At 39.8% G+C, this 26,722-nt stretch overlaps 1 protein-coding gene across 1 annotated transcript in view; it reads right to left on the reverse strand.

Annotated features, from left to right (window-relative positions):
• The window catches only part of PRIM2 (DNA primase subunit 2), a 332,549-nt gene that overhangs the window by 254,819 nt on the left and 51,008 nt on the right, over positions 1-26,722 (reverse strand). Inside the window, exons 6-7 of the mRNA XM_027524206.1 lie at positions 9,547-9,642; positions 6,607-6,744 (exon numbers count right to left, since the gene is read on the reverse strand). Coding sequence (XP_027380007.1) covers positions 6,607-6,744; positions 9,547-9,642 — 234 coding nt within the window. The remainder of the gene's footprint in view (positions 1-6,606; positions 6,745-9,546; positions 9,643-26,722) is intronic.

Below are 26,722 nucleotides of genomic sequence, written 5' to 3' on the forward strand. Positions count from 1 at the left end.
TCAAATATGAGGGAGAAATCAAAAGCTTTACAGACAAGCAAAAGCTGAGAGAATTCAGCACCACCAAACCAGCTCTCCAACAAATGCTAAAGGATATTCTCTAGACAGGAAACACAAAAACGGTGTATAAATTCAAACCCAAGACAATAAAGTAAATGGCAACGGGATCATACTTATCAGTAATTACCTTAAACGTAAATGGGTTGAATGCCCCAACCAAAAGACAAAGACTGGCTGAATGGATACAAAAACAAGACCCCTACATATGTTGTCTACAAGAAACCCACCTCAAAATAGGGGACACATACAGACTGAAAGTGAAGGGCTGGAAAAAGATTTTCTATGCAAATAGGGACCAAAAGAAAGCAGGAGTAGCAATACTCATATCAGATAAAATAGACTTTAAAACAAAGGCTGTGAAAAGAGACAAAGATGGTCACTACATAATGATCAAAGGATCAATCCAAGAAGATGATATAACAATTATAAATATATATGCACCCAACACGGGAGCACCGCAGTATGTAAGACAAATGCTAACAAGTATGAAAGGAGAAATTAACAATAACACAATAATAGTGGGAGACTTTAATACCCCACTCACACCTATGGATAGATCAACTAAACAGAAAATTAACAAGGAAACACAAACTTTAAACGATACAATAGACCAGTTAGACCTAATTGATATCTATAGGACATTTCATCCCACAACAATGAATTTCACCTTTTTCTCAAGCGCACATGGAACCTTCTCCAGGATAGATCACATCCTGGGCCATAAATCTAGACTTGGTAAATTCAAAAAAATAGAAATCATTCCAAGCATCTTTTCTGACCACAATGCAGTAAGATTAGATCTCAATTACAGGAGAAAAACTATTAAAAATTCCAACATATGGAGGCTGAACAACACGCTGCTGAATAACCAACAAATCATAGAAGAAATCAAAAAAGAAATCAAAATTTGCATAGAAACTACTGAAAATGAAAACACAACAACCCAAAACCTGTGGGACACAGTAAAAGCAGTCCTAAGGGGAAAGTTCATAGCAATACAGGCACACCTCAAGAAACAAGAAAAAAGTCAAATAAATAACCTAACTCTACACCTAAAGCAACTAGAAAAGGAAGAAATGAAGAACCCCAGGGTTAGCAGAAGGAAAGAAATCTTAAAAATTAGGGCAGAAATAAATGCAAAAGAAACAAAAGAGACCATAGCAAAAATCAACAAAGCCAAAAGCTGGTTCTTTGAAAGGATAAATAAAATTGACAAACCATTAGCCAGACTCATCAAGAAACAAAGGGAGAAAAATCAAATCAACAAAATTAGAAACGAAAATGGAGAGATCACAACAGACAACATAGAAATACAACGGATCATAAGAGACTACGATCAACAATTATATGCCAATAAAATGGACAACGTGGAAGAAATGGACAAATTCTTAGAAAAGTACAACTTTCCAAAACTGGACCAGGAAGAAATAGAAAATCTTAACAGACCCATCACAAGCACGGAAATTCAAACTGTAATCAAAAATCTTCCAGCAAACAAAAGTCCAGGTCCAGACGGCTTCACAGCTGAATTCTACCAAAAATTTAGAGAAGAGCTAACACCTATCCTGCTCAAACTCTTCCAAAAAATTGAAGAGGAAGGTAAACTTCCAAACTCATTCTATGAGGCCACCATCACCCTAATACCAAAACCTGACAAAGATCCCACAAAAAAAGAAAACTACAGGCCAATATCACTGATGAACATAGATGCAAAAATCCTTAACAAAATTCTAGCAATCAGAATCCAACAACACATTAAAAAGATCATACACCATGACCAAGTGGGCTTGATCCCAGGGATGCAAGGATCCTTCAATATCCACAAATCAATCAATGTAATACACCATATTAACAAATTGAAAAATAAAAACCATATGATTATCTCAATAGATGCAGAGAAAGCCTTTGACAAAATTCAACATCCATTTATGATAAAAACTCTCCAAAATGCAGGAACAGAAGGAACATACCTCAACATAAGAAAAGCTATATATGACAAACCCACAGCAAACATTATCCTCAATGGTGAAAAATTGAAAGCATTTCCTCCAAAGTCAGGAACAAGACAAGAGTGCCCACTTTCACCATTACTATTCAACATAGTTTTGGAAGTTTTGGCCACAGCAATCAGAGCACAAAAAGAAATAAAAGGAATCCAAATTGGAAAAGAAGAAGTAAAACTCTCACTATTTGCAGATGACATGATCCTCTACATAGAAAACCCTAAAGACTCCACCAGAAAATTACTAAAACTAATCAATGATTATAGTAAAGTTGCAGGATATAAAATCAACACACAGAAATCCCTTGCATTCCTATACACTAATACTGAGAAAACAGAAAGAGAAATTAAGGAAACAATTCCATTCACCATTGCAACGGAAAGAATAAAATACTTAGGAATATATCTACCTAAAGAAACCAAAGACCTATATATAGAAAACTATAAAACACTGCTGAAAGAAATCAAAGAGGACACTAATAGATGGAGAAATATACCATGTTCACGGATTGGAAGAATCAATATAGTGAAAATGGGTATACTACCCAAAGCAATTTATAGATTCAATGTAATCCCTATCAAGCTACCAAGGGTATTCTTCACAGAGCTAAAACAAATAATTTCACAATTTTTATGGAAACACAGAAAACCTCGAATAGCCAAAGCTATCTTGAGAAAGAAGAATGGAACTGGAGGAATCAACCTGCCTGACTTCAGGCCCTACTACAAAGCCACAGTCATCAAGACAGTATGGTACTGGCACAAAGACAGAATATAGATCAATGGAACAAAACAGAAAGCCCAGAGATTAATCCACACACATATGGACACCTTATCTTTGACAAAGGAGGCAAGAATATACAATGGATTAAAGACAATCTCTTTAACAAGTGGTGCTGGGAAAACTGGTCAACCACTTGTAAAAGGATGAAACTAGAACACTTTCTAACACCGTACACAAAAATAAACTCAACATGGATTAAAGATCTAAACGTAAGACCAGAAACTATAAAACTCCTAGAGGAGAACATAGGCAAAACACTCTCTGACATATATCACAGCAGGATCCTCTATGACCCACCTCCCAGAATATTGGAAATAAAAGCAAAAATAAACAAATAGGACCTAATTAACCTTAAAAGTTTCTGCACATCAAAGGAAACTATTAGCAAGGTGAAAAGGCAGCCTTCAGAATGGGAGAAAATAATAGCAAATGAAGCAACTGACAAACAACTAATCTCCAAAATATACAAGCAACTCCTATGCCTCAATAAATGACCCAATCAAAAAATGGGCCAAAGAACTAAATAGACATTTCTCCAAAGAAGACATACAGATGGCTAACAAACACATGAAAAGCTGCTCAACATCACTCATTATCAGAGAAATGCAAATCAAAACCACTATGAGGTACCATTTCACGCCAGTCAGAATGGCTGTGATCCAAAAGTCTACAAGCAATAAATGCTGGAGAGGGTGTGGAGAAAAGGGAATCCTCTTACACTGTTGGTGGGAATGCAAACTAGTACAGCCACTATGGAGAACAGTGTGGAGATTTCTTAAAAAACTGGAAATAGAACTGCCTTATGATCCAGCAATCCCACTGCTGGGCATACACACTGAGGAAACCAGAAGGGAAAGAGACATGTGTACCCCAATGTTCATCGCAGCACTGTTTATAATAGCCAGGACATGGAAGCAACCTAGATGCCCATCAGAAGAGGAATGGATAAGAAAGCTGTGGTACATATACACAATGAAGTATTACTCAGCCATTAAAAAGAATTCATTTGAATCAGTTCTAATGAGGTGGATGAAACTGGAGCCTATTATACAGAGTGAAGTAAGCCAGAAAGAAAAACACCAATACAGTATACTAACGCATTTATATGGAATTTAGAAAGATGGTAACAATAACCCTGTGTACGAGACAGCAAAAGAGACACTGATGTATACATCAGTCTTATGGACTCTGTGGGAGAGGGAGAGGGTGGGGAGATTTGGGAGAATGGCATTGAAACATGTATAATATCATGTATCAAACAAGTCGCCAGTCCAGGTTCGATGCATGATACTGGATGCTAGGGGCTAGTGCACTGGGACAACCCAGAGGGAGGGTATGGGGAGGGAGGAGGGAGGAGGGTTCAGGATGGGGAACACATGTATACCTGTGGCGGATTCATTTTGATATTTGGCAAAATTAATACAATTATGTAAAGTTTAAAAATAAAATAAAATTTAAAAAAAAAAAAAAAAAAGAATTCATTTGAATCAGTTCTAATGAGATGGATGAAACTGGAGCCTATTATACTGAGTGAAGTAAGCCAGAAAGAAAAACACCAATACAGTATACTAACACATATATGTGGAATTTAGAAAGATGGTAACAATAACCCTGTATATGAGACAGCAAAAGAGACACTGATGTATAGAACAATCTTATGGACTCTGCGGGAGAGGGAGAGGGTGGGAAGATTTGGGAGAATGGCATTGAAACATGTACACTATCATGTATGAAACGAGTCGCCAGTCCAAGTTCGATGCACGATACTGGATGCTTGGGGCTGGTGCACTGAGACGACCCAGAGGGATGGTATGGGGAGGGAGGAGGGAGGAGAGTTCAGGATGGGGAACACATGTATACCTGTGGCAGATTCTTTTCGGTATTTGGCAAAACAATACGATATTGTAAAGTTTAAAAATAAAATAAAATTTAAAAAAAATTTTTTTAAATAAATAAAAACTATAAAACTTAAAAAAAAATAAATAAAATAAAATATAACACAAATGAACTTATCTATATCAAAGCCAAAGAATGTTCAAACTACCACACAATTGCACCCATTTCACATGCTAGCAAAGTAATGCTCAAAATCCTTCAAGCTAGGCTTCAACAGTATGTGAACAGAGCACTTCCAGACGTTCAAGCTGGATTTAGAAAAGGCAGAGGAACAAGAGATCAAATTGCCAACCTCTGTTAAATCATAGAAAAAGCAAGAGAATTCCAGAAAAACATCTACTTCTGCCTCATTGACTATGCTAAAGCCTTTGAGTGTATGGATCACAACAAACTGTGAAAAATTCTTAAAGAGATAGGACTACTAGATGACCTCACCTGCCTCCTGAAAAGTCTGTATGCAGAAGCAATAGGTAGAACCAAACATGGAAAAACTGACTGTTTCAAAACTGGGAAAGAAGTACACCAAGACTGTATATTGTCGCTCTGCATATTTCACCTTTATGCAGTGTATATCAAGTGAAATGCTGGGTTGGATGAATCACAAGCTGGAATCAAGATTGCCAGGAGAAATATGAATAACCTCAGCTATACAGATGATACCACCCTTATGGCAGAAAGTGAAGAGGATCCATAGAACATCTTGATTAAGAGAAAGAGGAGAGTGAAAAAGCTGCCTTTAAACTCAACATTCAAAAAACGAAGATCATGGCATCCAGTCCTACCATTTCATGGTAAATAGATGGGGAAACAATGGAAACAGTGACAAACATTATTTTCTTGGGCTCCAAAATCACTGCAGACAGTGACTGCAGCCATGAAATTAAAAGACGCTTGCTCCTTGGAAGAAAAGCTATGACAAACTTAGACAACATATTAAAAAGCAGAGACATCACTTTGCCAACAAAGGTCCGTATAGTCATAGCTATGATTTTTCCAGTAGGGATGTATGGATGTGAGGGTTGAACCATAAAGAAGGCTGAGCACTGAAGAACTGATGCTTTTGAACTGTGATGCTGAAGGAGACTCTTGAGAGTCCCTTGGACTGCAAGGAGATCAAATCAGTCAATCCTAAAGGAAATCAACCCTGAGTATTCATTGGAAGGACTGATGCTGAAGCTCCAAAATTTTTGTCACCTGATGCAAAGAGCTGACTCACTGGAAAAGACCCTGATGCTGGCAAAGACTGAGGGCAGGAGGAGAAGGGGACAACGGAGGACGAGATGGTTGAATGGCATCACCAACTCAATGGAAATTAATTTGAGCAAAGTTCGGGAGATAGTAAAGGACAGGGCAGCCTGGCATGCTGCAGTCCACAGGGTTGCAAAGCGTTGGACACTACTGAGCGACTGAAGAACAACAAACGAAACAGAAACAGACTCCCAGATATAGAGAACAGACTTGTGATCGCCAAGGAGGAGGGATGGATCGGGAGCTTGGGATTATCAGACACACACTATTACATACAGAATAGACAAATATCAAGTCCTTACTGTATAGCAGAGGGAACTACAGTCAATATCCTGTGATCAACTACCATGGAAAAGAACATAACAAAGAATATATATATGCATAACTGAGTCACTTTGCTGAAGAGCAAAATTAACAGAACACTGTAAATCAACTTCAATAAAACGAATTCTTAAAAAAATTAAAACCTAAGAGTTCTATAAATAACAGAAGCAATCTCAATATCATTATAATAATTACATTACTTCTTAAGAAGTACAGAACAAATCTATCAAGAGTATGTAATTACAAACATGAACATATGGAAATGAAGTGAATATGGAAACTAAATACTTACAGCCAAAGCCTTGGACAGTTTGGTTCTAAACTCATTCAGGATGATCGCGACAATATCCTTGTGTGGTACATAAGCAAAGCCATTTTCCAAATAGACTTTCCTCCCTCGGAATAAATCCAAAGCTTCAGCAAAAGGGATCTGAATTCAGAGTGAAACATGGAAAATAAGTCAGTACCTGTCATTACAAAATTATCCTAAAACTTCATCACTAGGGAATCTAAACAAAATGCCTCCTTTGAAAAAGTTATCAGTGCCAGCAGATCAAAAACAAACAAACAAACAGAAAAGCAAGATCAATTTGCACTCCTTGTGAGTAAACAACAGCATTAGGAAGGAGTGGCAGGCCAAAAAAGGTTTTGCTTCAGAGTAGATCTTTCAAAAATGAATAAGCCAAGTTAGAATGGATTATTTCTATTCTTATCAATTTATAAATTATAATCACTAGAATTTCAAACTCTAAGCTCAAGCCCTCTAGGTACATCGCACTGCCCTCATACAACATATTTTCTGCATCAAGTAGAATCCAATGTATATACAGTATGCTCAGTGCTAAAAATTGCTAGTAAGTAAAATGGTTCCAAATTTCTTCATCTATGTTTCCACTCTTTCTCCACAGGAATATATTAGAAAAGTTAATCTCAATACTAAGAAATGGAAATAATAATAAATGTCCAGCTTTGCCTTTAAAATAAGTATTTGCCAGTAAACATTTTTTTAAAACTGAATACTATTCTACTTCAGTTCAGTTCAGTTCAGTTGCTCAGTCATATCCGACTCTTTGCAACCCCATGAATCCCAGCACACCAGGCCTCCCTGTCCATCATCAACTCCCAGAGCCCACCCAAACTCATGTCCATTGAATCGGTGATGCCATCCAACCATCACATCCTCTGTCGTCCCCTTCTCCTCCTGCCCTCAATCTTTCCCATCATCAGGGTCTTTTCAAATGAGTCAGCACTTCGCACCAGGTGGCCAAAGTATTGGAGTTTCAGCTTCAGCATCAGACCTTCCAATGAACACCCAGGGCTGATCTCCTTTAGGATGGACTGGTTGGACCTCCTTGCAGTCCAAGGGACTCTCAAGAGTCTTCTCCAACACCACAGTTCAAAAGCATCAATTCTTCGGCACTCGGCTTTCTTCACAGTCCAACTCTCAGGTCCATACATGACCTTTGTTGGCAAAGTAATGTCTCTGCTTTTCAATATGCTATCTAGGTTGGTCATTACTTTTCTTCCAAGGAGTAAGCAGCTTTTAATTTCATGGCTGCAGTCACCATCTGCAGTGATTTTGGAGCCCAAAAAATAAAGTCTCTCACTGTTTCCCCATCTATTTGCCATGAAGTGACGTGACCAGATGCCATGATCTTAGTTTTCTGAATGTTGAGCTTTAAGCCAACTTTTTCACTCTCCACTTTCACCTTCATCAAGAGGCTCTTTAGTTCCTCTTCACTTTCTGCCATAAGGGTGGTGTCATCTGCATATCTGAGGTTACTGATATTTCTCCTGACAATCTTGATTCCAGCCTGTGCTTCTTCCAGCCCAGCATTTCTCATGATGTACTCTGTATATAAGTTAAATAAGCAGGGTGACAATATACAGCCTTGATGTACTCCTTTTCCTATTTGGAAACAGTCTGTTGTTCCATGTCCAGTTCTAACTGTTGCTTCCTGACCTTCATACAGGTTTCTCAAGAGGCAGGTCAGGTGGTATGGTATTCCCATCTCTTTCAGAATTTTCGACAGTTTATAGTGATCCACACAGTCAAAGGCTTTGGCATAGTCAATAAAGCAGAAATAGATGTTTTTCTGGAACTCTCTTGCTTTTTTGATGATCCAGCAGATGTTGGCAATTTAATCTCTGGTTCCTCTACCTTTTCTAAAATCAGCTTGAAGATCTTTTTTGTACAATTCTTCTGTGTATTCTTGCCACCTCTTCTTAATATCTTCTGCTTCTGTCAGGTCCATATCATTTCTGTCCTTTATTGAGCTCATCTTTGCATGAAATGTTCCCTTGGTATCTTTAATTTTCTTGAAGAGATCTCTAGTCTTTCCCATTCTATTGTTTTCCTATTCTACTTACATTTCTTTAAAGTCTTATAAACTACCATAAAATTTTAAGAGATGAGCAGATTATGATAACAGTATTAATAAGTTGAAAAAAGTCATCCTTACTCTTCAACAGTTTTTCTACTTCTTAAAAATGAGGTAAAAAATTAGGTTAAAAAAAAAAAAAAGAAAAGAACCCCCATATAACCTATTGGCTCAGGTTTTATGGAAGAGTTAAATTATATGGCCGTAATTCTTCAGTGTATTCAATGACACCACATAATAATCAGATCATGTGTTTTTGCAGAAAGTTTCTGGTTAGTTTACACATTTCTACATCTAGCATACAGTTCCTGCCCTGAAACCATTCACCGCTTGGTTGAGGCAACAATGTGGACCCACATGGCAGTCCTGCAGCCACAGAAAGCAGCAATGACCCAGCTCCGTGTGGGTGACACAGGACACAAAGAGGCGGGAAGAGGGTTTATTTCCATAATCCCAAGAAGGACTGGAGCAGGAAGTCTGAACAGGTGGCTCCAGCTCAGGCTCTTTTCTCGTGAGACTGAGCCTTCAGTACATGTCATGACGCTTGCCAGGTCCAGAACACCGCTGAGGGGTGGGGACCCTGGGGGCTCTTTAGAGCTACTGCCCCATGACAAATGCATCCCCCGCCACCACCCTGCATGTGAGAGGCAAGACTGCACACAGGGAGGAGAGCTTGCCTGCAAGCAGTTCAGTACCCAGGCAGGGCCCGGAGTTGCTGCAGCGCAGCCTTGAGCAGAGCAGCAGGTAAAACCAACCTCCAAGTAGGAGGGGTGAGGCTGCGCCCCAGAGGCTGTACAAATGCATCAGTTAAGCACCATGGAACCTCGGAAGTGCTTTAAAAGTGCACCTACCTTATAGACTGACTCCGGATCCAACTGAGCCCCACCAAAAGTGGATGATGAAGCAATAATATCCTGTTCTCGGACAGTCTTTTCTTCATCACTTATCTAGAAGGAAACATATGTCATTTAAAAATTAAAACTCTGCATTCAGTTTCAATAAAGTACTTCCTGTTCTAGCGAAGATTCTATACTGTTTTAAAACTCTCAAAACCCTGATATCTCAAATCATTCCTAATACAATTACTAGGTGATTTTATAATCATCAATGAAGCCAAAATACGGAAGAAAATTTAAATTCAATTTACTTTCAAATTTCTACTCTGCCAATTTCTGAGGACACATACCAAAAGAATAGTAGCAGAGAAACAGAAAGTATTATAATATGAAACAAAAGAAATTATAATAAAAATTAAGGTAATACAGACAAAAAAATGAACATTACCTCAATGTGGAGTTATGTTAATTTATTAAAATACCTATTTGAACTAAGAGTGGAATTTTCTAGCTACAGAAAACAATTTCAAATTTAAATAAAACACTAGTATTTGTAAGAACAACTACAGTCTATTATCTCTAATTATGGCTTTGAAAAAAAATACTGATAGATATGATGAGATAAAAATCGTAAACTTCTTTACAGAAAAAGAAAAGATCTACAGATGAAGACGAATTATAAATGATAAACTGTGGGAAATTTTTGTATCATGTGACATCTCAGTTACTGTCAATAAACCCCAAGGTAGTAGGGCATAAATACTAATAATGCAAAAGTAAAACAAAGCCAAGATTCATATAACTGAAAATAATGAAAGTAAATTAAAATAATAATGGGATATTATTTTCTACCTATTAAAATGGAAAATGTTAAAATCCACAGGGTTGGAACAATCCTTGCATACAGTACTTTGACAATACACATAAATAAGCATTAAAGTACACTGACGCTAACAATTTCACTTCTAGAATTAATCAGAGAACAAATACACAAATTGGGAAATTTTCTTTCATCACAATGCTATTTATAATAATTTTTAAAAGCCTAATGCCCAGAACAGGTGTTTGGTTAAAGTACAGTACAATGTGATGTTTAAGTAAAGCAAACCATCATATTCAGATCAGCTTCTCACAGAAATCAAAGAAAATACACTGATAGAAAATTTTAAAGCATCTTCTTTAAGGCACAGAAGATTAGTACATAGAGTTGGGCCCTCTTTAAGTGGGATATCATTAATAAGAGATGCTCCTGCTCTAACGCTGCAGGTCATTAGAGAAATCCCAAGCGTTGAACTTGTTTTAAGGTCACCCCTGATTCAAAGGCCCCAGACATCTGACAGAAGCAAACTCAAATCCTCTCTGAGCAAAGTACATCCGCAGCATGCCTCAAAGGATTTTTGCAAACACATTTGCAAATACTGTACCAAGCACACTGTATTTTATAACAAGGCAAACAGTAAAACATCACTTCATGAGCAAAAACAAAAAGATTCATTAAGTACATAGATAACAACTATGTGAAGATTATAAAAGACAAGGATAATGATATCTGCATGAATGAGAAAGTGTAAAAAGTGATTGGACAAAGTGGCAGAGACAAAAAGAGACTATCAGACGGGTGGCCTAGTGGTAAAGACGCAGCGCTTTCCCTGCCATGGCCTCGCGTTCAACCCCTGGTCAGGGAACTGAGATCCCGCAAACCTCACGGCAAGGCCAAAAAAAAAAGGTATGAGAAAAGAGAGGCTTTTATTTTGGCTAATTCTGGTGAAGCAACTTCAAAGCAACTCTGCCACAACAGGTAGACTGTCTCTCCTCTCTTGAACTCAGGAGGAGTGAGGAGGGGGCACCGGAAGCTAATCAGTCTTGGTAGGGATCTGCAGCGCAGCATCCAGGGATCTCAGATTCTGGATGGAAATAAACAGTATCCTGACCAGCTGTACCCACAGACTAATGAAAGGAGTAAATAAAAACCTTTCCCAACAAAGATACAATTCTCCTAAGGCTCAATACACTCCTCCAATCAATCTCTAGCACACAGAGAAAACAAACACACAAGGAAACAAGGCTCCATGAATGGAAACCAGACTGGTAAAACCAAAAGAAAAGTGTAAGAACTGGAAAACAAAAAACAAAACTGGCTTTATTTATAGATTATATGAGTAGAATCCTTAGAAAATTCAAAGAATCCACAAATAAATTATTAGACCTATTTACCTAATTAAGCAAGGTTTCTAGATACAATGTCATATACAGAAAAACTAATTATATTTCTATCTGCCAACAGCTAAGCTTAAAAATGGATTTTTTTTTAAAAACTATCATTTATAACATCCGTTGGATCACTGAAAAAGCAAGATAGATTAAGAAAAAAATCTACTTCTGCTTTACTGATTACACCAAAGCCCTTGACTATGTGGATCACAACAAACTGGAAAATTCTTCAGGAGATGGGAATACCAGATCACCTGACCTGCCTCCTGAGAAATCTGTATGCAGGTCAAGAAGCAACAGTTAGAACTATATATGGAACAATAGACTGGTTCCAAATCGGGAAAGGAGTATGAAAAGGCTGTATATTGTTACCCTGCTTATTTAACTTACATGGAGAGTACATCATGTGAAATGCTGGACTGAATGAAGCACAAGCTGGAATCAAGATTACCAGGAGAAATAGCAATAACCTCAGATAAGCATATGACACCACCTTTACGGCTGAAAGAGAAGAACTAAAGAGTCTCTTGATGAAAGTGAAAAAGGAGAGCGAAAACGTTGGCTTAAAACTCACAATCAGAAAACTAAAATCATGGCATCCGGTCCCATCACTTCATGGCAAATAGATGGAAACAATGGAAACAGTGACAGACTTTATTTTGGGGGGCTCCAAAATCACTGCAGATGGTGACTGCAGCCATGAAATTAAAAGACGTTTGCTCCTTGGAACAAAAGCTATGATCAACCCACATAGCATTTTAAAAAGCAGAGACATTACTTTGCCAACAAAGGTCCTTGTAGTCAAAGCTATGGTTTTTCCAGTAGTCACGTATGGATGTGAGAGTTGGGACTAAAGAAAGCAGAGCACCAAAGAATTGATGCTTTTGAACTGTGGTGTTGGAGAAGACTCTTGAGAGTCCCTTGGACTGCAAGAAGATCCAACCAGTCCATCCTAAAGGAAATCAGTCCTGAATATTCATTGGAAGGACTGATGCTAAGGCTGAAACTCCAATACTTTGGCCACCTGATGCGAAGAACTAACTCACTAGAAAAGACCCTGATGCTGGGAAAGACTGAAGTTGGGAGGAGAAGGGGATGACAGAAGATGAGACGGTTGGATGGCATCACCAACTCAAGGGACATGAGTTTGAGTACGTTCCGGGAGTTGGTGATGGAGGGGGAGGCCTGGCATGCTGCCGTCGATGGCGTCGCAAAGAGTCGGACATGACTGAGCAACTGAACTGAACTGAACTATTCATAACAGGATTAAAACTAGTAACAAAATAAATTTAACAAAGGATATGTAAGACTCCAGAAAAAAACTATAAAACCTAACTGGAGAAAACCTAAATAACAGAGAGACATATAAACATGCACCAGAAGAAATAATACTGTACCAATTCTCCCCAAATTAACCTGAAGATTCAATATGCTCTCAAGCAAAATCACAACAGCTTATGTGTCTGTGTTGCTTCTAGAATATACAGGGACAGACAGTGCCAAGGAAAGCCAAAACAGAAAAATAACAAAGTAAGAAACTGACAGAGGAGACACGGCAAAAGGGAACAAGAAATGTGTACATCCTCATGATACTCATTATTAAGTGATTTCCAGTTTAAATATAAAAATACATCAAATACGTGCAATGAATACTTACTAATTTGAAATTATATAAAAATTTAATATACATGCCTGTTCTTCCCACCATTAATGGGGATAATCATAAGCGACTCTATGGATTTTTTTTTTTTTTGCCCAAATGGTTTTCACAGGATCTGGCAATACTGAAGTTGACACCAAATGTGTTAATCAATCATGTCCCTTTTACAATCACTTATTACAGCAGCAAAGAGTTAGGGAACTCTGAACATATAGATGTTGGTCATAATAATATCTGGGATTTTAACTGAACAAATTCCACAGCAATATAAGCACCACTAATACTTCACCACCACTAATCCAAAACTGGGAAAAGAGTATGTCAAAACTATATATTGTCACCCTCTTATTTAACTTATTTGCAGAGTATGTCATGCAAAATGCCAGGCTGAAATCAAGACTGCCAGGAAAAACATCAATAACCTCAGATATGCAGATGACACGACTCTAATGGCAGAAAGTGTCTTGATGGAAGTGAGAAAGGAGAGTGAAAAAGCTGGCTTAAAACTCAACATTCAAAAAACCAAGATCATGGCATCCAGTCCCATCTGGTCCCATCACTTCATGGCAAATAGATAGGGAAACAATGGAAACTGTGACAGACTCTGTTTTCTTGGGTCCAAAATCACTGTGGACGGTGACTGCAGCCATGATATTAAGACACTTGCTCCTTGGAAGAAAAGCTATGACAAACCTAGTTAGTTAGTGTTAGTCGCTCAGTCGTGTCCAACTCTTTGCAACCTCCATGGACAGCAGTCCACAAGACTCCTCTCTCTGTCCACAAAATTCTCCGGGCAAGAATACTGGAATGGGTTGCCATTCCCTTCTCCAGGGGATCTGCCTAATCCAGGTCTCAAACCTGGGTCTCCTACATTGCAGGCGGATTCTCTACTGTCTGACAAAAGGCATGTTGCCTCTCCGTTCGGGAATCAAACCCCAGTCTCCTGAGTGACAGGCAAGGATACTCAACACTGTACTAACAAAAGCAGAGACATCACTTTGCTGACAAAGGTCCATACAGTAAAGCTATGGTTTTTACTGTAATTATGTACAGATGTGAGAGTTGAACCATAAAGAAGGCTGAGCACCGAAGAGCTGATATTTTTGAACTGTGGTGCTGGAGAAGACTCTTGAGAGTCCCTTGGACTGCAAGGAGATCAACCCAGTCAATCCTAAAGGAAATCAACCCTCAATATTCACTGGAAGGACTGATGCTGAAGCTCCAAAACTTTGGTCACCTGAAGTGAACAGCTTACTCACTGGAAAAGACCCTGCTGCTGGGAAAGATTGAAGGCAAGAGGAGAAGGAAGAGGATTAGATGGCTGGATGGCATCACCGACTCAATGGAGATGAGTTTTACCAAACTCTGGGAGGTAGTGAAGGACAGAGGAGCCTTGCATGCTATAGTCCGTGGAGTTACAAAGAGTTGGACATGACTTAGCGATTCGATAACAAAGATGTTTTGGTTTAACTCTGGCATATAATTTGAATTGAGACTGGCATATAATTTGAATTGAGACTCACAGGAGTCTAGTGCATTTCTGTACACTAATAACTATCAGAAAGAGAAATCAGGCAAATCCCATTTTGCATCAAAATAAAGATAATATCTGGAAATAAATTTAACCCAGGAGGCTAAAGACCTGTACTCTGAAAACAGTAAGACAGTGATGAAAGAAAAGGAAGACAATATAAGCAATTGGAAATACATTAGATGATCATGGAATGAAAGAATAAATATTATTAAAATGTCCACAACACTCCCAAAAATCTACAGTCAATGCAATTCCTATCAAAATACCAAAAAATACCAAAATGCCAAGAATAGCATTTTTCACAGAACTAGAGCAGTCCTAAACAGTCCTAACTAGAATAAGCCCTAAAATTTGTGTGGAGTCACAAAAGACCCCAAACAGCCAAAGCAATCTTGAGAAAGAAAAAAAAAAAAAAACTGGAATAAATATCACGCTCCTGATTTCCAACTGTACTACAAAGCTACAGTAATCAAAATAATATGGTACTGCCAGAAAAGCAAACAGATCACCAGAACAGAATGCAGAGTCAGAAATAAGCCCACACTTTTCTGATCAATTAATTTACTACAAAGGAGCCAAAAATTTACAACAGGGGAAAGACAGTCTCTTCAATAAATGGTGTTGGGAAAACTGGACAACTACATACAAAAGATGAAATGGCCATTTTCTAACACCACCATCAGTTTATTAAAAAAATAAACTGAAAATGGGTTAAAGACTTTAATGTAAGACCTGAAAGCATAAAACCCCTTACATTCCTATACACTGACAATGAAAAAAACAGAAAGAGAAATTAAGGAAACAACCCCATTCACCCTTGCAAGAAAAAGAATAAAATACTTAGGAATAAATTTACCTGAACAAACAAAAGACCTATATATAGAAAACTATAAAACACTGATGAAAGAAATCAAAGATTACACAAATAGATGGAGAAATAAACTATGTTCGTGGATTGGAAGACTCAATATACTGAAAATGAGTATACTACCCAAAGCAATCTACACATTCAACGCAATCCCTGTCAAGATACCAATGGTATTTTTCATAGAACTAGAACAAATAATTTCACAATTTGTATGGAAATACAAAAAAACCTCAAATAGCCAAAACAATCTTGAGAAAGAAGAATGGAACTGAAGGAATTAACCTTCCTGACTTCAGACTATACTACAAAGCTACAGTCACCAAGACAGTATGATACTGGCACAAAGACAAAATATAGATCAATGGAACAAAATAAAAAGCCCAAAGATAAATTCACGCACCTATGGACACCTTATCTTTGACAAAGGAGGCAAAAATATACAACGGAGAAAAGACAATCTCTTTAACAAGTGGTGCTGGGAAAACTGGTCAGTCACCTGTAAAAGACTTTCTAACACCATACACAAAAATAAACTCAAAGTGGATTAAAGATCTAAATGTAAGACCAGAAACTATAAAACTTTCCTCTTAAGAGGAAAACACAGGCAGAACACTAGCTGACATAAGTCACTGCAAGATACTCTATGACCCACCCCCCAGAGTAATGGAAATAAAAACAAAAATAAACAAATGGGACCTAATTAAACCTAAAAGCTTTTGCATAAAAGAAAACTATAAACAAGGAAGAAAAAAATAGCAAACGAAACAATTGACAAAGAATTAATCTCCAAAATACACAAGCAGCTCATGCAGCTCAATACCAGAAAAATAAACAACCAATCAAAAAGTAGGCCAAAGAACTAAATAGGTATTTCTCCAAAGAAGACATACAGATGGCTAACAAACACATGAAAAGATGCTCAACATCACTCATTATAAGAGAAATGCAAATCAAAATCACAATGAGGTACTATCTCATGCAGGTCAGAATGGCTGCCATCAAGTCTACAAACAAATGCTGGAGAGGGTGTGGAGAAAAGGGAACCCTCTTACACTGCTGGGAATGCAAACTAGTACAGCCACGATGAAGAAGAGTGCAGAGGTTCCTTAAAAAACTGACAACAGAACTGCCGTATGACCCAGCAATCCCACTGATGATCAAACACACCAAGGAGACCAGAACTGAGAGAGACACGTGTGCCCCAATGTCCGCTGCAACACTGTTTACACTGGCTAGGACATGGAAGCAACCTAGATGTCCATCAGCAGATGAATGGATAAGGAAGTTGTGGTACATATACACGATGGAATATTACTCAGCTATAAAAAAAGAACACAATTGAGTCAGTCTAATGAGATGGATAAAACTGGAGCCTATTACACAGACTGAAGTAAGTTAGAAAGAAAAACATCAATATAGTATATTAACATATATATTCGGAATTTAGAAAGACCCTATATGCAAGCAGCAAAAGAGACACAGAAGTAAAGAACAGACTTTTGGACTCTGTGGGAGAAGGCGAGGGTGGAATGATTTGAGGGAATATCATTGAAACATGTATATTACCATACGAGAAATAGATGATCAGTGCAAGTTCAATGCATGAAGCAGGGCACTCAAAGCTGGTGCACTGGGACAACCCAGAGGGATGGGGTGGGGAGGGAGGTGGAGAGGGGTTCATGATGGTGGGACACATGTACACCCATGGCTAATTCATGTCAATGTATGGCAAAACCCACAATATTTTAAAGTAATTAGCCTCCAATTTAAAAAATTAATTTAAAAAAAAAAAACCTCCCAGAAGAGAACACAGGCAGTATGCTCTCTGACAGTCTTGGCAATTTTTTTTGGATCTGTCATCCCAGGCAAAAAAAACAAAAGTAAACATGAACACATGGGACTACATCAAACCAAAAAGCTTTTACAGAACAAGAAAAACTATCAACAAAACAAAAAGACTGCTTATTAAATGGGAGAAGATATTTGTAAATTATAACTGATAAGTGGTTAATATCCAAAATATATGAACAATTCATATAACTTAATGTCAAAAAACAATTTGATTAAAAACTGGGGGGACTTCCCTGGTGGTCCAGTGGCTAAGACTCTGTGCTCCCAATACAGGGGGCTGGTGTTCAATCCCTCATCAGGGAACTAGATCCCACACGCCATAACTATGAGTTTGCATTCCACAACTAAGACTGAGAGCAGCCAAATAAATAAACGGATTTATAAAAAGAAAAACAAAACAAAAATGGGCAGACGAACCAAATAGATACTTCTTCCAAAGAAGACAAATAGATGGCCAACAGGCACATGAAAAGATGCTGAACATCATTACTCACCGGGGAAAGGCAAATCGAAACCAGAGATATTACTTCACACCTGTCAGAAAGGTTATTATCAAAAACATGACAAATAATACACTGTTGGTGGAGACGCAAACTGGTGCAGCCACTATGGAAAACAGTATGGAGATTCCTTAAAAAACTGAAAATAAACCTTCTGTAAAATACATCAATTCTACCCATGGGTATTTATTTATCCAAAGAAAACAAAAACACTTAACTCAAAAGATACGTGCACCCCCATGTTCAATGCAGCATTATTTACAACAGCCAAGATATGGAAGCAATCCAAGTGCCTACTGACAGACAAAAGGATAAAGAAGATGTGGTGCATATATACACAATGGAATATTACTCAACCATGAACAACATCTTTCTACTATGACAACATGGATGGATCTAGAGTGTATTGTGCTAAGTGAAATAAGTCAGAGAAAAACAAATACCATATGATCTAACTTATATGTGGAATCTAAAAACCAAAACAAAAGAACAAACACAGAACAGAAACAGACTCATCAATACAGAGAATGAACTAGTTTTTGCCAGAGGGGTGCAGGATAGGGCAAAGGGCAAATAGGTGAAGGTAATCAAAAGGAACAAACTTCTACTTAAGTCATGACGATACCATGTACCGCACAGGGAATATAGTCAATACTACTGTAATGACTTCGTATGGTGACAGATGGTAAGTAGACGCATAGGGGTGATCACTTTGTAATGTACACAATGAATCATTATGTTGTGTAACTGACACTAACATGACACTGTGAGTCAACTATATTTCAAGTAAATAAATAAATAAAGTGAAATGCCTCCTGAAAATAAACTGGTTTCTAAGAACTTGTCATTTTATTAAACTAACACAGGACTGGTCTTTAGGGGGGTGTACAAAATAAGTAATAAAGTTAGCTAGGCTATCACTACAGCACCTTACAATCAAGGTGTATTATGCCTCCCAAATTAACATCTTCCTGAAAAGAAGTATGTAACAAATTGCTCTAAATAAAACTGCATTTCCAGAATGACTTACTTTTTTATTCCAGGGGTGCTTCACCTTCAGTCTGGTTAACTGTCAATCAGCAAAGACCCTGAACATTTGAGCCCTAAAGTTTTCTTTCCACCACTACTCACAATCCCCCACCTTAACCTCTATTTTCCACAACTACCCACCAAATACTAAGTACTTGAATGTTTCAAATGGTATACGGGGTAGTGGTATAATCTTTTTTCAGGCAAAAAATTACACAGGGCTCTAATAGTTTTGATAAAGTTATATTTCCCTATTTTATAATAATGTTGTTTTACATGCTCCTTAGTAACAGAATTAAGGATTTGGGCCGTGGTATCTTTTTCTTTTTGGTATTCTTCATCAAACCATAGAATAGGGAGACCAGGCTCCCTCTGCCAGGGCTCCTGAAAGGCTCAGGAGTTTTGCTGCTGGAGCTGCAAATGCCGCTACACTGAACAAGCAGGTGGTGGAGGCTGGCTGTGTAGACTGCCCTCTGCTCACCCATGCAGAGTCCCTCTCTGAGGGGGTTACACAACCGCTACCTGCTGCACTCACAAGCAGTCACACGACTTGCCAGTGAAATATGAGCAGAGGTGACACATGTCACTCCCAAGCCAATGCTTTACAAACATGTGATTAACTGGGTTCTCTCCTTCCTCCATCACAGCAACTGGCGAAGTTCCAAACAAAGACTGCTTAATCCACCTGAGTCACGGCACGCAAATGACACAGGGAAGGGCCACCAATGGCCCACAGGAGACGCAGAGCAGGAACAAGAAACAAACCTTTTAGCAGTCTCTGAGGCCTGGGGTCATTGGCTAACACAGCACCACCTATCTTGACTGACCAGTCATCTCCCTCCTCTCTGAATCACACATTTTCATCAATAAATTATCTTGAGCACGTAATTCCAGTATGTTTATAAATTACATATACATATCACTGTACATTAGGTACTGAAAACATGTCCATCCACCCCCCTAAAATGTAAAAGGAATGATATTAAAAATGTATAAGTTGTATTACTTACATCCTTCCCACACTCTCAAATGATCATCTTGGGCACGCCACTTTGAAACCACTAGGCTATTATCCTGGCTGCTAAAGCAAAGAGATAAACAAATGCTTCCCAGAGATTTATTCTATAAACTTTCAATCATCAATATTCATTCATGTTAATAAACAGTTTGGCCAGTTTTCTCCTTGAATCCACATAGTTCTCTCAAGCCCTGGTCCTTAAACATGGCTATACCTCAGATTCACAGTGGAGCTTTTCAAAATTACAGATCCTTCATACCACTTAGACCTACAGGTTGAAGCACAGAGGTGTGTATTTCTTTAAAAGGTCCTTTAATGACTCTGAAACATACCACTAGTCTAAAACAGTAAATACCAGGGAAGGAATCTTCTTTTCTAAAATAAATTTATCACGTTCTAGAAATACTGCCATCAATTCTAGCATTTGATTTTTTTGTGTGTAGAATTCACTCATTCTGAAACACTGAGGACCTACTATGTACCAAACACAATTTCCAGCAGATGGAATCCAGCTATTAAATAAGCAAAAAAAAAACAAAAAACAAAAAACGGTGCTTTCACGCAGCTTATATTTTAATGGGGTGACTCAGAAAATAATAAACTATCAGGTTGTGATCAATGGTGAAAATAAAGCAAAGGGATGTGCTCCAGATGGGACGGATTTATACTTCAGCTGGGTAGTCAATTAAAGCCTCTCAGGAGAAGTGACACTTAATTGGCAACCTGAATGACAAGAGCATCCGAAGCAGAGGTAACAGCTCGTGCTGAAGTGATGGAGAGAAAGAAGCCTAGTGGGCGAGAGGAATGGGAGACCATGAAGCAGGGGCCGGAGTGGGGCAGACAGGGCCCAAGGCCAGGACAGGCCTTTGTGCTAACAACGGTGCACTACGCTGAAATTTGAGGCAGAGGAAAGCTCAGATCTGATTTACCTCAAGATTTTAAGCTTGCTCTGGTGCTGAATGGAGAAGGGATTGTGTTGTAAGGAACTGTATGAGGGAGAAGGCGCTCTACCAGCAGTCGGCAATAGGCAAAAGACACAGGCCTCAAAGAGGAAAAACAAAAGTGGGCAGAGCTGAGGCGTGTTTGGGAGGTAGCAGGGCTGACAGGCTGCAGATCGAGGGGTAGAGAGACAGACTCCCGGGTGTGGGCTTCAGCCACGGAACAAACGGGGACACCACTTACTGACTCATCTTTTTCTTGATCCGCATCCTCCACTACCATTTATATTTTGTCTCTACACATACTTATCACACGTGCCTTGTTGCAAGTCACCTCAAATCCTTTGAGGGAAGGGGCATGACATCAGTCAGTTCAGTTCAGTCACTCAACCGTGTCCGACTCTTTTCGACCCTATGAATCACAGCACGCCAGGCCTCCCTGTCCATCACCAACTCCCGGAGTTCACTCAAACTCATGTCCATCGAGTCGGTGATGCCATCCAGCCATCTCATCCTCTGTCGTCCCCTTCTCCTCCTGCCCCCAATCCCTCCCAGCATCAGAGTCTTTTCCAATGAGTCAACTCTTTGCATGAGGTGGCCAAAGTACTGGAGTTTCAGCTTTAGCATCAGTCCTTCCAAGGAACACCCAGGGCTGATCTTTAGAATGGACTGGTTGGATCTCCTTGCAGTCCAAGGGACTCTCAAGAGTCTTCTCCAACACCACAGTTCAAAAGCATCAATTCTTCAGCGCTCAGCTTTCCTCACAGTCCAACTCTCACACCCATACATGACCACAAGAAAAACCATAGCCTTGACTAGACGGACCTTTGTTGGCAAAGTAATGTCTCTGCTTTTTAATATGCTATCTAGGTTGGTCATAACTTTCCTTCCAAGGAGTAAGCATTTTTTAATTTCATGGCTGCAATCACCAATAAATACAAATCAATGATTTCAAGTACCCGTTTTTCTTAAAATGGAACATATCTATATAGCAGGTAAAAAGTAATAATCCAACAATATTAAAACTTCTAGTTTTATTAATATTAAATATTAATATTTAGGTATTATTTACTACAAAATTAACTTAAAATATTGATAGTAAAAACCAAATTGAAACAATGGGAAGACTGCTTAAAGTATCCAGTATATAATAAAACAATTAGGAATCATTTATAATGAAGTTAACAATTTGTGGGAAAAGCAATTATCATGATGTTAATAGTTATCACTGTTTTTAATAAATATTGGTCCTACACGGATAGTAAACATTGTGATCTATGGAGGGCATGCATTTCCCAAACGCCTTGTGACCCAATCATTACCCCTACTGTAGGGACTGAGGATGGTGGCAAACGCCTTGACTCTCCCACTGAGAGCTGAGATCTATTGGCCTCCCCGTGACTGGGCTGGCCTGGGCCTGCCTGACCACCAGAGCATGGAACGGGGTGCCATGCCCCTCCAGGCTGCACCTCTGAGGGACTGATAGCTTCCATCTCCTGGAGTCCTGGGCCACCAGGAAAGAAGTCCACCTCTTCACCTGCAGGATGCCATGGAGAGGATCCCAGCACTGCCCAGCCTTCTAGAAGTCCTCACCCAGCACAAGGCATGTGTGAAGCTGTCCTGGACATCCTAGACCAGACTGGCTCATGGAGCCCCATATGACACCATGTGAAGCAGAAGAAATCTGCTGTTGAGCCCAGTCTGAACCCCTGACCCTCAAAATTGTAAGATATAATAAAATGGAATTGTTTTAAAACCGTAGGATTAGGCTGTGGTTTTAAGTTTTAATGTTAGTTTTCAGAATTGTTGTTTTAAGCTTGTTGACAAATGTTACGTAGTAATAAATAACCGGGCTTCCCTGGTGGCTCAGATGGTAAAGAATCTACCAGCAATGCTGGAAACCCTGGTTTGATCTCTGGGTTGGGAAGATCCCTTGGAGAAGGAAATGGCTACCTGCTCCTGTATTCTTGCCTGGAAAAGCCCACAGACAGAGGGGCATGGCTACTACAGTCCACGGGGTCGCAAAGAGTCGGACATGACTGAGCTACTAACCAGAACACTTATCTACCTAAAATAAAAGTTCATTTAAAACATTTTTTTTAACTTACAATCTAATTCTTATAAAATACTTCCTTCATTTAAACATCCAGAAGAGAATCAAATAAAGGGAAGTATGAAAAAAATTAAACTGTTAATAACTGGTAAATCTCTAGGGGAAATCTCCACTTACAAATTATCTGTCATTCATTTATAGTTGCCCAAAACATATAAAGTTAGAAAAATGAATAATAATTTAATATCCTGTCATTCTAATTAGTATGTTGATGTCTCAGTAACTTTGCTAACATGATCCATGTAAAAATCAATCATCTGGTTATTTCATTAATGCCCTTTTCTTTAATAGCATAGGCACATCTGGAATACACTAAAATTTATACCAAAAAGGAAAGATTAATCACTTACACTTAAGCACATTTCTTCTCCCCTAGAAATCAAGCCTCTTAAAAAAAAAAGCTGGGTAATTTATACAAGACTTCTTTAAGTATCTTAAATAAAAGAGCACTCAGTCCTGAGTTGGGCATAACAAGCCTAGACACACACGCAAGCAGCTCAGTCTGAGAGGTAGTATCAGGAAAGTATTCCACCCACCCCACCCCACCCAGCAACGCTCCTGCAGCACCTTCCAGGAGGGGACAGTGCCAACAGGTGACATGAAGAAAAGTAAGGTGCTACTTGTAAGCAGTGTTACTCAACCACAGCAAAAGCTTATGAAAAACAAGTTGACTCCACCAACAGTAACACTGGAAAGCAGCAGTGACTCAGAGGAGAAGGTGAGGTGCCCTCCCGCCATTGCAGCAGGAGGGCAGACACTCCTGGAGGCCCAGCGCATCCCCAGGCCTGGGGGGCGGGGGTAGGACACACACCGGAGGGCTGCCAGGTGAGGGGCGGAACAGCCTCCCAATGGCCCGGGGGCAGGATGCCCAAGGCCCGGCGCTCAGCCTCTCACAGGAGCGAGAGGTGTGCAGACAGAGAGGTGGCACGTGCCACCGTGGAAGACAGGTGACGGGGGTCCACTCCAGGCAACTCCGGGCACCAGCCTTCAGAGATCAGCACAGCGACCGCTCACTCCAACAGCCGCAGATACACCCGAAAGGCACCAATGGCACCACTGGGCCGTGGCTTTGGCGGAGGTTTACGGATCATCACTAACAGGGCAGCCAGGCAGCTCTCACCATCAAACACTGAGGTTTATTATGAACAGCTTGATGCCACTGAAAGGCCAGAAACCCAGGAAGTCACATGGAGCACAGAAGACAGAAGAAAGTCACTCCCAGTTAATCAACCTCAATTAATCGATCAATCTCGCTTGCTCTCTCTCACATACACACACTCCACCCCAGATCTGAATTGAAAAGCAGGACTCAACAGTGGCCACTTTATGGGCTGAGTCACTCCTAGGCTGGTGCGGTCTAGGAAAATGCCAGTAAATATAGAAAAATATAAAGTAGAGTAACAATGAGTAAACAACACGTTGTGTAATAAATAACGCTGAGTACACAGAAAGCAATGCTAAGAAAATTTATTTAAAAATTCATCTCTAATCCTGAGACCAAATGTAAAAATATATTACAAAAGACAATGGGTTAAATATAAAAGTACTGAACCTTAGTGAAATAAGTGGCAGAGAAAAATCAGATTATATTATTCCACCCCAGTCCAGTTCAGTTCAGTCACTCAGTCGTGTCCGACTCTTTGCAACCCCATGGACTGCAGCACGCCAGGCCTCCTTGTCCATCACCAACTCCCGAAGTTTACTCAAACTCATGTCCATTGAGTCAGTGATGCCATCCAACCATCTCATCCTCTGTCGTCCCCGTCTCCTCCTGCCTTCAATCTTTCCCAGCACTGGGGTCTTTTCTAATGAGAGTTCTTCGCATCAGGCAGCCAAAGTATCGGAGTTACAGCTTCAGCATCAGTCCTTCCAATGAATATTCAGGACTGATTTCCTATAGGATGGACTGGTTGGATCTCCTTGCAGTCCAAGGGACTCTCAAGAGTCTTCTCCAACACCACAGTTCAAAAGCATCAATTCTTCAGCGCTCAGCTTTCTATATAATCCAACTCTCACATCCATGCATGACTACTGGAAAAACCATAGCCTTGACTAGATGGACCTTTGTTGGCAAAGAAATGTCTCTGCTTTTTAACATGCTATCTGGGTTGATCATAGCTTTCCTTCCAAGGAGCAAACGTCTTTTAATTTCATGACTGCAGTCACCATCTGCAGTGATTTTGGAGCCTGAGAAAATAAAGTCTGTCACTGTTTCCACTGTTTCCCCATCTATTTGCCATCCCCAACCAACGGGGATGGTGTCAGAAACCTGAGTCAGAAACCTAGAGCCAGAATTGAAACAGCTTTGACCAAAGTTCTCAATGAATCTCTTGCACGATTATCTTCACATATGTCCCTTGTCCTTGCCCTTAGTACCCAAATTCAGGCCCTCCAGAGACCCCACCATTCTCCCAGTCCCTCTTATCTCTTTCACCCGGTCCTCTACAAGCCCCCCACTTTTGGCATACCCACTCTGAGCTCACGCCAAAACATCTCCCACTGTGCCATCCTAACCAGCTGCCTACTCCCTTCCCAGGGTTCCTGCTCCACCTAAGTCAACACAGACTTACCCCTCTCCCCCGACTCTAGCCAGCACCTCCACACATCACTCGAGGCCCCAAAAGCATCAGCCCTCCCCATGAAGACCCCGTCCCAGTTATAGGACTTAGGGTTTTTCAGGATGTGGGATTTTCAGGGCTAAAACCAGGACAGACAGAATCCAAATCCAAACTTTGTTGACCCAGTATCAGCTCCCTTCTTGCCACTGTCCAAAGTGCCTCTCATATCCACGTGAAGACCAGAACATTCCAGGTTCATGGTCCCAGCCCACTGCCCACCACCCCTCCACTTCAGCAGCCCACAGCCCATACACTCTCCCCAGCCAGACGCTTCACCCACCACTCACGGCCCATCGTGCCCACTCCACACAGTCCGTGGGCCCATCAAAGCCTAGTTTATCCCAGGTCTTGAAGCTCATCCTGGTTTCCATTTTCAACCCCCAGGTACTCTGTTCTCCAATGATACCAGCCTATACGATTCCATGGCACCATGACTTTCATCACTTTGATTTTGCACGTATTTTCTAGATCTGAAATGTCCTTCCATACCCTGCTTTTCTACAGTAAAATGGCTATACAGGTAACATTATCTACACAGAGTCTCCCCCAATTTCATCAACAAGTTACTCTCTTTTCTGTGCTTGAACATGCAGTGTTACAGCATTTACACACTGTATCACAAGCATGTGTGTATCTTCCTCACCATAACATGAACCCAAGCAAAGACACAGGGGCTTCCCCTGTGGCTCAGCAGTAAAGAATTCGTCTGCAGTGCAGAAGACGTGGGAGATGCGTGTTCAATCCCTGGGTGGAGAAGATCCCCTGGAGGAGGGCATGGCAATGCACTCCAGTATTCTTGCTGGGCAAATCCCATGGACAGAGGCGCCTACTGGGCTACGGTCCATGGGGTC

This window comes from Bos indicus x Bos taurus, chromosome 23 (assembly GCF_003369695.1).
Source record: "Bos indicus x Bos taurus breed Angus x Brahman F1 hybrid chromosome 23, Bos_hybrid_MaternalHap_v2.0, whole genome shotgun sequence".
NCBI lineage: Eukaryota > Metazoa > Chordata > Mammalia > Artiodactyla > Bovidae > Bos > Bos indicus x Bos taurus.